The sequence below is a fragment of the Rhizopus delemar genome, genomic scaffold (assembly GCF_000149305.1).
Source record: "Rhizopus delemar RA 99-880 supercont3.8 genomic scaffold, whole genome shotgun sequence".
NCBI classification, from domain to species: Eukaryota; Fungi; Mucoromycota; class Mucoromycetes; order Mucorales; family Rhizopodaceae; genus Rhizopus; species Rhizopus delemar.
In genome coordinates this window covers 80,637-92,791 of record NW_027137834.1, presented here as the reverse complement: position 1 = coordinate 92,791, position 12,155 = coordinate 80,637, and the positions used below count along the sequence as shown (strand labels likewise).

The 12,155-nt window shown below is 34.9% G+C and overlaps 4 protein-coding genes across 4 annotated transcripts; 3 read left to right on the top strand and 1 right to left on the bottom strand.

Annotated features, from left to right (window-relative positions):
* Positions 1–3,810: 3,810 nt before the first annotated feature.
* RO3G_10270 (uncharacterized protein) lies at positions 3,811–4,612 on the top strand (the record flags this gene model as incomplete). Its single annotated transcript, XM_067664855.1, has 6 exons — positions 3,811–3,820; positions 3,865–3,938; positions 4,101–4,186; positions 4,249–4,360; positions 4,419–4,508; positions 4,556–4,612. The coding sequence occupies 6 exons, from the start codon at positions 3,811–3,813 to the stop codon at positions 4,610–4,612; spliced, it is 429 nt and encodes a 142-aa protein (XP_067520956.1).
* An 822-nt stretch (positions 4,613–5,434) lies between these two features.
* RO3G_10269 (ATP dependent helicase) lies at positions 5,435–8,977 on the bottom strand (the record flags this gene model as incomplete). Its single annotated transcript, XM_067664854.1, has 7 exons — positions 5,435–5,521; positions 5,582–5,735; positions 5,784–5,963; positions 6,078–7,233; positions 7,287–7,628; positions 7,709–8,833; positions 8,884–8,977. 7 exons carry the CDS (start codon positions 8,975–8,977, stop codon positions 5,435–5,437), a joined length of 3,138 nt encoding a protein of 1,045 aa, XP_067520955.1.
* Positions 8,978–10,526: 1,549 nt separating this feature from the next.
* On the top strand, positions 10,527–10,923 carry RO3G_10268 (uncharacterized protein; the record flags this gene model as incomplete). The annotated part of the gene is made up of 2 exons (XM_067664853.1): positions 10,527–10,659; positions 10,763–10,923. The coding sequence occupies 2 exons, from the start codon at positions 10,527–10,529 to the stop codon at positions 10,921–10,923; spliced, it is 294 nt and encodes a 97-aa protein (XP_067520954.1).
* Positions 10,924–11,585: 662 nt separating this feature from the next.
* On the top strand, positions 11,586–11,962 carry RO3G_10267 (uncharacterized protein; the record flags this gene model as incomplete). The annotated part of the gene is made up of 3 exons (XM_067664852.1): positions 11,586–11,672; positions 11,727–11,792; positions 11,852–11,962. 3 exons carry the CDS (start codon positions 11,586–11,588, stop codon positions 11,960–11,962), a joined length of 264 nt encoding a protein of 87 aa, XP_067520953.1.
* Positions 11,963–12,155: the final 193 nt, after the last annotated feature.

The following is a 12,155-nucleotide window of genomic DNA, read 5'->3' as shown; positions in this document are numbered from 1 at the left end:
TGAGTTAAAGAATTGGAATTAGTTATGATCGAATAATATAGAAAAGACTGTAATAAATCTTTGTAAAGCATTCACTACTCTTATTTGTTATAAATTGAATATGAATCATGTTTAACGTATGTTGGGATACGACAGACTTTAATTTTATATTGCTGCTATTGTTTCTTTGTTTAATTTTGTTTAATTTTGCGATTAAAACACTAGGCGGTGGCAAAGAATAAGGTCAAACGTCATAAATTTTTTCAGGAAGTAACTTATCAAAAAGAATCACAGAAGCGTGCAAAAATATGGAGAAAAGTCATTTCAAAGGTTTCGTTTCGCATTCTTACAAGTGTTGGGATAAATGTCGAAACAGAGAACCCATGTAATGACCACGAACAGAAACAAGAAGCAGTCAAGCAGAAACAGGTAAGCACAATTTTTATTCGTTTATTTTATTTTTTAATATAGGCCATACAACATAATTATCCATGGCATTAAAAAAAAAGCGATGCTGATGGTCCTTGTTGAAACGCTGCCGTTCATCTGGCAGCCATCTTGCAATTGAAACACTGATTGGCCACTATCCGGCATTCATCTGGCAGTTATGTCGTATTTTCCTTATTAAATGCTCAAATGTCGTGTGAGATTACACAAAAACTCCATGTTATATAATTTAAATCTACTTCTATATAGCACTACGTGTTATATAGTCATCAGTGCACATAAACAACTTTAGTCATTTGACTTGTTCAACTCTAGTTTTAAAGTTGCCAATTTTATAAAATATGACGTAGTTTGTATTTAATGAGCTCCCTCTCCTGTCTTCACTCAATAAAAGAGATTCAAGAGTCTCATCGATTATCAAGTTTCCCTTTTCACTTTATCTTCACTTTTAATCGACTACAAACTACTCACCAATATCACATCGCACATACTTGCGTTCTAGCGATATTCCAGATGAAAGTTTAAAAAGAAAAAGGATTGAATTCCGTAAGCATTATAGAAATTGAAATTCAAGTGATGCTATTTATAAATGAAGTATACCAAGCCAAAGAACCTCATAATCCCAATATTTATGATATGAAATCAGTATCTACCAAGGATTTATATGACATGGTCGAAAGGCATATAACCATATTTGAAAATAAGTTAGTGCTATCTTTTGCAAGATGGCGTTCAAATGCTCGTTTATCGTTCTTAAGAGTCCAAGAAGAATGAAAAAATAATATTCGAGTAAGACCTTTTTATGTCATGGATGAACAATTTCATGATAAGCACAAACATTGGCATCATTGAAGTATTTTGCTAAGCTATTTTCTCGGTAGATGACATCAAATCAGCAATTTGCCAATTCTTACCACTATATCAGGAGTCAATCAGGAATTTAAAGCGAAATGGCTGTGAAATAGTGGGATATGCTCACAAGTCCCCTTCAAATGATAAATTTGAAAATAGAATAAAACTTTTGCAAAAAATGGTGGACAACTTGCAAAAGCGCTCCTTGGTAAGCAAAGTATTTGCCTCTTTTTCCAGTTGCGCATCCACTCCATTTAGTGAAAGAGATACCACGACGGATAAATCTATGCTTGAAAAATTAAGCAATGTAAATGGAGATACTCAAGGCAAGTCAAAATGGATGAAAACATATAAAGTAGAACTCACTCTATTATTAATTCATTACAGATATGCTTCATTATTTGCAATCTTCACAACATGACATCTGTTTGGTATCCATCGATTATGCGGGGCTTACGTCAAGACCGCAAGAGCTGAAAAAATTGATAGAGAACAATGATAGGATCAAAAAAATTGCAATTGATACTTTTGCTTTGGATAATGAAATCCGCTTATTTGATGCAGAGCTTTTAGCATCTGATTCCAACCTTCTTAACAATTTTGATTGTAGAAAGAAGATTCTACAACGATCAAAACAACAATTGTAAAATTTATAAATTGTATAAATAAATATTTCAAATGGTTCTACGGTTAATTTTCGGAAATTCTAGCACTATGGCGCAAAGTTTACTTTCTAAAGGAATTTAATTCTATATTAATCGTTTTGATTGTCAGAAAAGGCAATTTTTTATTGTCTTTTCATTGTTCTCCACATTTTTAAAAATGCTCCATTCTTTTTTATTGCTTCCTTTTTTTTTATTGGCATGGATAATTATGTAGTATGATATTACTCAAATCTTATATAAGAAATAACAAGTACTGAATACATAATATTTGTTATAGGTAGACATAATAAAATAATAAATTATGCTATAAATCAAACATCTCCAACACTAGCGTAGTTGAATCATAAAGATCTGACGATGAATTATATCATAAAGGGTAATGAATGTCTTGCATATATCATGCCTGTTGTGTAATGGTTAAGGTAGTAAAAGAAAAGGTGGAAACAAAGACCAAGAAACAGTTTGGATACTTTTTGAGACTGATCTTTATTTCAGGTTTAAGTTAAAGTAAAAATTATTCTAATTGAAGACAGGTATTTATACCTTATTGAGTGAGTGGCTTGATGTCTATTGTAGAACAATAACTGATTGTAGTTGGCATTAATAAATATAAGTCTTAATACAAGATCATAGTTAAAATAAAATATAAGTTTATTTAAGTAAGATCATACAATCAGTTCCGATTAAACATGTTCTTTTAGAATATGTATTGTATTCCTGAAAGTTCTTTGATAAGGAGAAGTATCAATTAAAATAACAAAATTCAATCCATGTCAGGAATATTGCTAATCTTTCACATAATTGAAATAACGCGTAAAATAACGTTATTCAAATCAGTGAGGAATTCCCAGAATAAAAGATAATCTATGGCAGACCTACAAAAGAACAAACGAAAAGCTTTCATAATCATAATTATAGATAACATTTGCTAAAGTATCTGAAGACTAGAAGAACGCTTACAATAGAAGATATCAAGCCACTTAATAAGATATAAATACCTGCCTTCAATTGGAATAATTTTTACTTTAACTTAAAAATCAGTCTCAAAAGTATTCACACTGTTTCTTAATTTTTGTTTTTATCTTTTCTTAAGTTACCATTATACAACGTACAGTGTGCATATAAAAACATCCCCTATCCCTCACTTTTTGCTGCGTTAATTTAATCGGTCTTTATAGTGCATTTTTTTAATCTATGTAAATTTGGCTATCAAAAGATATACACCAAGTCATATATTAGCCTAATAGTCATAGCGCCACAAGTCATGGAAGGAAAATCATTGCGTATTGGGACAATTTTGTGAGTCACTAATGTGTGTTTTGTAGTTCCATTGATGCTTATAAACATTCCCTATAGGACTGTTATCCCAAGCAGTAAATCTGGCAAATCATCGCTTCGCTTCACGTTTCTTTCTCAATATATCGAATTTGACCTCCGATCATATCTTTGTCCCATTCATCCCTCGCAAGACCTCTTGCTTGGCAGCCATGAAATCATTGTACGTACTGTTCTTGCCATATGGCAGTTTCATTGGCAATATGACTTTGGTTCAAAAGTTTTTGGCCTTCTCATGCAGCAGTCCATGCAAGTCCGATGATACGCCATATTCATCATGAACACAAGAGCTCAATCGTTATCTTAACGAGGCTAACCATTCCATGATGGCCTTCTCCTTCAGCAATATGTTCAACTCTCAGCTGTGTTCAAGTCTCATTAGCTCTCATTGTGCTTCTATTTTCTCTAGTTTCATTGAAAAATTTAATACTGCTCGCAACGTCGGCATCTGAATAAGTATTAAAAAAAAAAAAAAAAAAAAAAAAAAAAAGCTATACTTTTTTATCGTGTTTTGAATGGTTGCAAGTATCTAATGAAATCAAGTATAGAATTTGTATCTCTAATTTGAATTATTTTTAGAAATTAGGCTTATACATAAAGGCAGATCTCGAAAACGTTACTGATCTTGCTCCTACTGATGATTGCGAATGGTATTTTAAGGTAATAGTTAATAATGGATAGCAGTTGCTTTATGTTACTAAAACTGTATAAGGTTGAGTGTACAAGTTGTCATGAAGTTGATGAAAACTGGATTTCCTTCAACCAACAAGTTAATTAATTCATCCAAACTATACATTTTTATTAACGTTACAGAATTCATAGGATACCTATGAAATTAGCGGTTCTCGAGGGTCTGCTAGTTTAGTCATGCGTTGCAAATTCTGTAAGCGTGAAGGTACCGCACGTAAGTATAACATACATGATCACAATTAGAATCCATTTAATATCCTGCACTTCTTTGACCTTATAGAGTTGACCTTTCCTTTAAAATCAAAAAGTACAATATTGAACAAAATGGAAAGTTTCAACAAATTGCTCAATTCGATTGTCGTGGCTTAGAATTAGTTGATTTCCAACCAAGAGTAAGTAATCAAGAAAATTTGATTTAAATCTTTAATACGATGATATTCCTTATTTTAGGATTCATGGTTTGCTAAAGGTGCAGAATCCGATACTGTCTTTAATGATATTGATCTTTCTGAGGGAGAATGGGCTGAATATGATGAAAAGGTAACTAAAACACTTTATTTGATTTTATCAATTAAGTGTATTTGTAGTCAGGAGAACCTGTGGGTATCAGTGATATTAAAGTTGAGTTTAGAAAAGAAAAATAAACGACTTCATGCATTTCATTCCGTGCGTGACTTTTTACTGTTCAAAATCACGCTAATTGAATGTTTTTTTTTTTGTGTATTTTGGTAATGACCAATGTCAATGCAGTTCCATTTCACGAGAGAGACTATTGGGAATCACGTTTCAAAAAGGAAAAGCATTTTGAATGGTTATTAACTTGGAAAGACATCCAAAGTGAAGTTGAGACTTACTTGAATAAGAGCGAAAAGATACTTCATTTAGGTAATAAAAAGAAGCTAAACAAGAAACGAATAGTGGTTTTTACAGCAATAAATAGGATGTGGTAATTCAGAGCTCCCATTTGACATGTCAGATGCTGGCTACAAGGAAATTGTAAATATTGATTATGCTGAAACTGTCATTAGAAGGATGAAAGCTGTGACACAAGAAAAGCAAAAAGATTATTCTGGACTTTCTTGGTACACCGGTGATTGTTTGAATAATTTGATATCCTATTTGCCTCATGAAAATTATACAGCTGTTATTGATAAAAGCTTAGTTGATACCATTGCTTGTAGCGATGATAATTCACAATCAAATACAAAGAAACTTGCTGATCAAGTTTTGCAAGTAACAACTATAAATGCTGTTTGGATATCCATATCTTTCTCCAACGAGCGCATATATAATACATCACCATCTTTGACATTTTACTGGAAAACCGAAAAGAAAATACCTATTCAGGTACATCAGGAAAATGACAAACCTGGTGCGCCTGCTATTTACTATTATATTTATATCAATAGAAAAGTACAAAAATAAACAATACTTTATTTTGTAAAAGCAATAACTACAATTATTTTTTATCCAAATGTCTGACTAATTCTACCACCACGTCTGGCCCTACTGAGACGCCATTCATTAGGTTTCTCATATCGATTGAATAATGGCTACAAGAAATAATGTAAGAAATCACTTGCGTGTATTTTAAAAATAAAGCCAATACTTACTTCAATCTTTTCTTGCTTTTTACGTTTAGAAATTTTATTTGCATCTGCGATTCGGAAGAAGGTAGGTGCTGCTTCAGTTAACCATTTTGGATCAATTGCAGTCACCTCACGCATATATTCCTTGGAGGTGAACACAATTTCATGATAAATAACCCTAAGCACATATAAATATAATAAACTCAAAATATTTTAAAACACGTACCATTCAGGACCCTTGTTAAATAATGCACTAGAAGGATGGATGTAAACAGGTGTACCTTCAAGCAGTGTCTTGTATCCTTCCTGGGGATCTTTTTTAGCTGCATTTCTGAAATATCCAGACACTAATGCCTTACAGACCTTTGTATAATTGCGACCACAAGATACAATGTCATGACGGTATCTACAATTTTTTTTTTTTTTTTTTTTTTTTTTTTTTTTTTTTTTTTTTGAAAAAAAAAAGGTGTGTCAGTAACAATAACAAACAGTCATACATAGCTGATAAAATAGTTCTTACCTGTCCATAATACCAAGTAACTGCTTTCTTACATCCTGTGCACGCTTCATACTACGTTGTTGAATAAAATTTTCAAAACACCATACAGTAGAAAACTTGCTGTTTTTCCATCCATTGTAAACAGTCAATAGAGTTAAATGATCACCTTCAGGCTGATGAAACTTAGCCTTCTTTTGATCTGCTTGAGCTTGCTTTTCTTTAGGACGATAAAAGACATTTTGAGCAGTCAACATAGCAACAATGGTCAAAATTTCCTCAGAACATCCCAAGTCAACCGATTGAATAAGCATCTTTGACAGCTGAGGTTCTAAAGGAAATTCTGCCATTTTACGACCCAAACGAGTCAATAAACCTTCATCATCCAAAGCTTGAAGAGCATAAAGTTGCTCAAGGGCCTGGATCAAATTATTTTCAGGAGGAGGGTCCATAAAGTCAAAATGAAGTAAATCATTTACACCCATTGCTTTTAACGTAAGTACTGTCATTGACAAGTTGAGCAACTGAATTTCTGGTATTGTATTTGGCAGCATTTCATTACGGTAGGCAGCTTCGGTATAGAGTCGGTAACATTTACCAGGGCCTGTACGACCAGCACGACCGGCACGTTGTCTGGCAGCCGCTTGAGAGATAGGTACAACTACCAATGAATCCATACCAAGTTTTGCATCCCATTTGTTTTGTTTGACAAAGCCAGGATCAATGACATAGTAAATACCGTCAATGGTGATTGATGTTTCAGCAATGTTGGTAGCAATCACAACCTTACGACTTCCAAGTGGTGCAGGATCAAAGATACGCGATTGCATTTCAGAAGGTAAAGCACTGTAGACTGGAAGGATAATCAACTCGGGCACGTCGTTACCCAATGCTTTCATACGTTCAAATAGGATTTCCGCTGCCGTGTCAATCTCTTCTTGACCAGTTAAAAACAAAAGAATATCTCCTGGAGGCTCAGAAAGATGAATTTGCATCACTGTAATAAGAGCAGCATCTAAATAATCACTTTCTGGGTCCTTTGTATACAAGACCTCAACTGGGTAAGTACGACCAGGAATAGTGAAAATGGGACAGTTATTGAAGTAAGTGGCAAATTTATCAGCATCCAAAGTGGCGGAGGTAATAATAAGCTTCAAATCAGGTCGTTTTTTTGCCGCCCCTAGAAAGTGTTAGTTAAGCATATCATAAGCAATTAAAGACCAAATCCCTTACTCTTCAATAGACCAAAAAGCACATCAGTTGAAATAGTCCTTTCGTGTGCTTCATCAAGAATAACAACAGAGTATTGGGACATCGCTGGATCAATGAGACATTCTCTCAGGAGCATACCGTCTGTCATGTATTTGATGCGTGTTTCAGGGCTTGTACAGTCTTCGAAACGGATGGTGTAACCTACTTCTTGTCCTACACGACAACCCACTTCTTCTGCTACACGCTTTGCTACTGACATAGCAGCAACACGACGAGGTTGGGTACAGCCGATTCGGCCATTGTTTGCAAAACCTTCTTCTGCCAAGTACTGTGTCATCTGCGTTGTTTTTCCTGAACCAGTATCTCCCACAACAACAAGCATTTGATTCTATAAAGAAACAATGATTATTGTTTACTTATTTTACAAGTGTTTTAGTTTCTACTTGCCTCACGCACAGCATTGATAAGATCAGAACGAAGTTTGAATACTGGAAGAGACTCTCGCTGTTCTTGGATACTTAAGTTAGTGACTTTACCAAAGCTAGTTGCATTATTAAAAGTCGCCTTTTTCCATTCTGATACGCGCTCTGGTCTCGAGCCACCTCTAGCATCCTGCGCAAATTGCCTTCCAGCAGGTCCGGCCATGGGATCCAACCAGGGTGTAGTCACATCCTGAGGTACAGCATCCATCTCTTGCTGCTGTTGCTGCTGCCTCAATTCTCGCCGTTCCTTTGCCAATGAAGCACCAGCCAAAGCTGAGCGATTCAATGTACCATCGGGGATTTTGATGACCTTGACAGGGCTCAGATCAAGAGATTTCTTTGTTTGTCCTCTCAAGAAAGGTGGCTCTTCTTCACGTACTTCGACATCAATCTCTTCTTCGGGTTCTACACTTCCATGAAAGTCAAGGTCTTCATTAAGCTCCGGATAATCTGCTGGATCAACCACACCCGAAGCAATTAACTGTTTTAATTCCCAACGTTCGGGAGAAGACATTCTTTTGATTGATCGAGAGGGTACGTCTTCTACCATGATGCCACCCCCTGTAACACTAGGTTTTTGTCGTATAGAAGGTCGATCTGGATTACGTGTTCTCTCAGCCTCTCTTGATCTTCTTCTACCACTGCTGCTCTCATGGTGACGACGGTGACGACTGGGTGAAGGTGAACGAGACCGATAGCGTCTGTATGGACTTGATCGTCGCGGAGACCGTCTACGGTTATGTCTTCTGTTATCAGGTGAAGAACTTCTCTCATGTCTGTGTCTACTGTTATTTGAAATGCCTTGTAATTGCGCTAACATATCGTCAGCCACTTCAATATCTTCCTCTCTTTTCTTTTGCCATTCTGGATCATCTTGAACTGCCAAGCCAGGGAAGGCTTGTGTTTTTTCGTCTATGCTAGTTTCTGCAGAATTAAATTTTCTGTTTTTCGGTTTCATTGTTTTAATAATTCGATCCAAGTTTTCAATGAAGGATTCTGGAAAATCAGCATCAGCATCTTTAAGCAATTTTTTGAAGGTTGAAATTGAACCATTAGCTTGATCATGTAAATGTATTATGAATTCAGCTACAAAAAAAAATATTATGAAAAGTTCAAGAAGAAAATTTAATTTGTACCTAGCACTTTCTCATGTAATCCTGTGTGGTTATAGAGTTCACTAACAACTTTTTGTACGAGTGACAAATGTTCCAACTGTTCTAATTCATCCATTTTTTTTTTTTACTTTTTCAAATCAAAAAAAAAAAAAAAAAAAGTAACAAAAAAGTTGTGAAGAACTATGGTCGGGCTCTTATTTTTCCGCCTATTGGACAAGAAGCGAAACCAATACAGTCAAACCTTTGGAATTTGGCGTTTTCTCAAAAATAAATATCGGAAAGTCAAAAATAATTGTCAGAATTAGAAAAATAAATGTCCAATCACTCTCAACCCTATCTTGTGGCTACCAATGACTCATGAAGAAAGAAGTTGGTATATACGATGGCGCCTTGGTTGGTTACCAGATGGAGCTCCCAAACCCTGCCCTTACCATCCCAACAACAACCTGTCAAGACGTCATGCCATCAGCTGCCTAAATATGCATCGCCGTCTCTGTATGCCTGAAGCAATAGCTGGCCCTATATCTTTCCTTTTGAATATGCTTCCGACATGCACATTTATTCCCTCTAGTATTGCTTTTTCCTGGACCTGTCAATGGCCCTTTATATGTTCTATCCTCCATGAATTAGATCAACTACAACATTATACAATCATTCCGTGCAAGACACCTCATGGCCAAAAACCAATTAAATGACTGAAACAATTCAACTAACTTCGTATGTCTCTCTATGTATCCTACTTTCCTTTCTCATTTTTACCCTTGAACCTGAAGGGGTTTTTCCTGAACAACAAATCTCCAAACGGATTGATCTGGTCCGGGTGGACACTTGTTTTATTTTTTAGCGCTCAATTAGATTTTTAATAAATATAACATTTAAACAAACTAAGTTGTCTTTTTTCTGTTTATTTTGTATTATAAAAAGCAATAATAAATTTTATCAAAACGACAATATTTATCAGCCGCACTGTAACTTCGTTTAAGCGGATGATTCCAGGTTGCACGTGGTCAAGCAGTGAAGGTCTGGCACTGTTGTTTTTCAAAACTAATCTCCTTTAACACCTGCTCGTGCTCTTATCTCAAAGCCTCCAGTATACTCATTATTTCTTCCATAGAAACCTAGTATAACTTTACGTATCAGTCCTTCTTTTCATTACACAGCAACAAGCAGTGATACGTACTGAAAGTGTCAGCAAAAACTTTAAAAAAGGAGCAACTCCTTCCGCTCATTCGTAGTACACGGAGACCAATGTTGAAATTATCTTCAAAAACATCGAAGAGCTTAGTCTTTGGTTTGCTAATGCTGCTATAGGGCATACTTCTTGAAGCAAAGCTCGCAATGCTTATAGTCATAAGCTGAATATGTCTTTTATCAACATCAAGTCTGCTCAACCCCTGTTCATCAATACTGTAAGCTCTTTTTTCGTGATCATTCTGGCTCTCATAAGGTTTGCAACAATATTGAAGATGTCTCTACTCGCAGGAGAAAATCAAGAAGGATCAGTTGCCTTGCAAAAATTACTATAACTGTCATGAACAATGGCTACTTATTTGTAGAAACATTCTGATCATAAGTCTTATAGTATTGGGGAGCTGTCAAGTCAGGGTTCCCAAGGAATTAATCAACGAAATTGGAGCGCCAATTGCTGAACAGATGGATCCAGAATGCCTAATCTGCCTTTTGTAAAAGATAAACAAAGTATATCGAACGATACAGGAGGAAAGATTCGAAACATAAGGAACTCACGACATATTCTACGGATAGCTCCAAGTGTGTGCTGGATCACCCATGAATCTCGTAAAATATGCCACAGGATTGACAAAATCAAGGTGTTGAGCACAGTATCTCGGCCATGTGTATTTTTTTTTGTCTCTTAGATATACAAATCAAAATTACAAAGTGGCTGTGCAAAACATTTCAGGTGTTGAAGAGCTTCGTGGACGTTTATGGAATCAGAATTTGGTAGCATGCCCAAATATGATTCATATTGTTCGTAACCTTCGCTTAAATAGTGAAATACCAGAGAGTTTTCAGCGTGTTGGGCTGAAAGAAGAGGCCTAACTAGAAGAAGATTTGAAGAGAATGAAGAGTGACCAATTTTTCCTAGAACCCTATAATTTCCAACACAGTTGTCGCTGTTTTACCTTGAGTACACTTTGGTAAGCTTGAACTTAAACAGTTTGGTACTTTGTTTATTAACGTTCAGTTGTTGCTCCTTTTATTGTTGAATGTAGGTTTCGAGTTATTGATAAGTTTCATGCATTGATATATTATCTATTTTCTACTTGCTGATTTTTTCTTTTGTTATATGTACTCAATACTGCTATTATCCTTATTCTGTCTTTTGCTCAAAGTTTTTTCCTGCTTCTATACCATATTTATTTTTATTTTTGCATCCTTTTTTCTGTTTATTTGTACGAATTTTTTTTTCTCAAAAGTATACCAATAATTTCGGAATAAAGTGTGTTCACCAATAGCTGACATCCATCTATTGGTATATAAGGTTTGCTTATGGTATACAGATTTACAGAAATAGCTATCTAAATGGTTCGTTAAGAACAAAACCCTTCAAATTTGACGAAGTAGCTTTTAATCAGGCTGATTTATTATTGGCCAAACTATAGCGTGTGACTATTTTTTTGGGAAAATTTAAGGTTGAAATAGAACGCGATTCACGCTTTACTTTGCTTTTAGGAGTTTTTTGAAAAAATTGACTGTATAAAATGGAAAAGCCTACACCTAAAGTGAATTCAGTTCTTCGAGAAAAATATGTCAGCAAAACTGTTCGTTTAATAGGAAAAATTGTTTCTGTAAAAAAGCTTAAAAGCAACGTAGATCTTTGACTAATTCCTTTTTTCACGTAGTTCTCTGCTAATACCGCAGTATTAGAAGCAACAGATCATGGTCATGTTTTAATTAAATTAAATGGTGTAAGAAAATAAAAAGAAACGAACCTTAAAGGAAAAAGTTACAAATAAGATAAAAATAGGAAAGCCAGTGGGGAACTCAATATGTGGAAGTTATTGGACAAGTTGAACCTGATTTTACGATAAGAGAATTTAAAACAACTAATCTTGGCGATTCTTTTGGTAAATACTAAGCAGCTTTTACGTTTTCGCTTATACTAAAACCATTCTCTTCAAAAGATCTTGAATTAGCCAACAAAGTAGTCGAACTTGCACAGCAATGCCCTGAAATATTTGAATAAATAATACATTTTTAAAAGCACACCTTGTACTTGTATAAAGGTATTTTTCAATTCTTTCAAATAAACAACTGCTATGAGTCAAGTG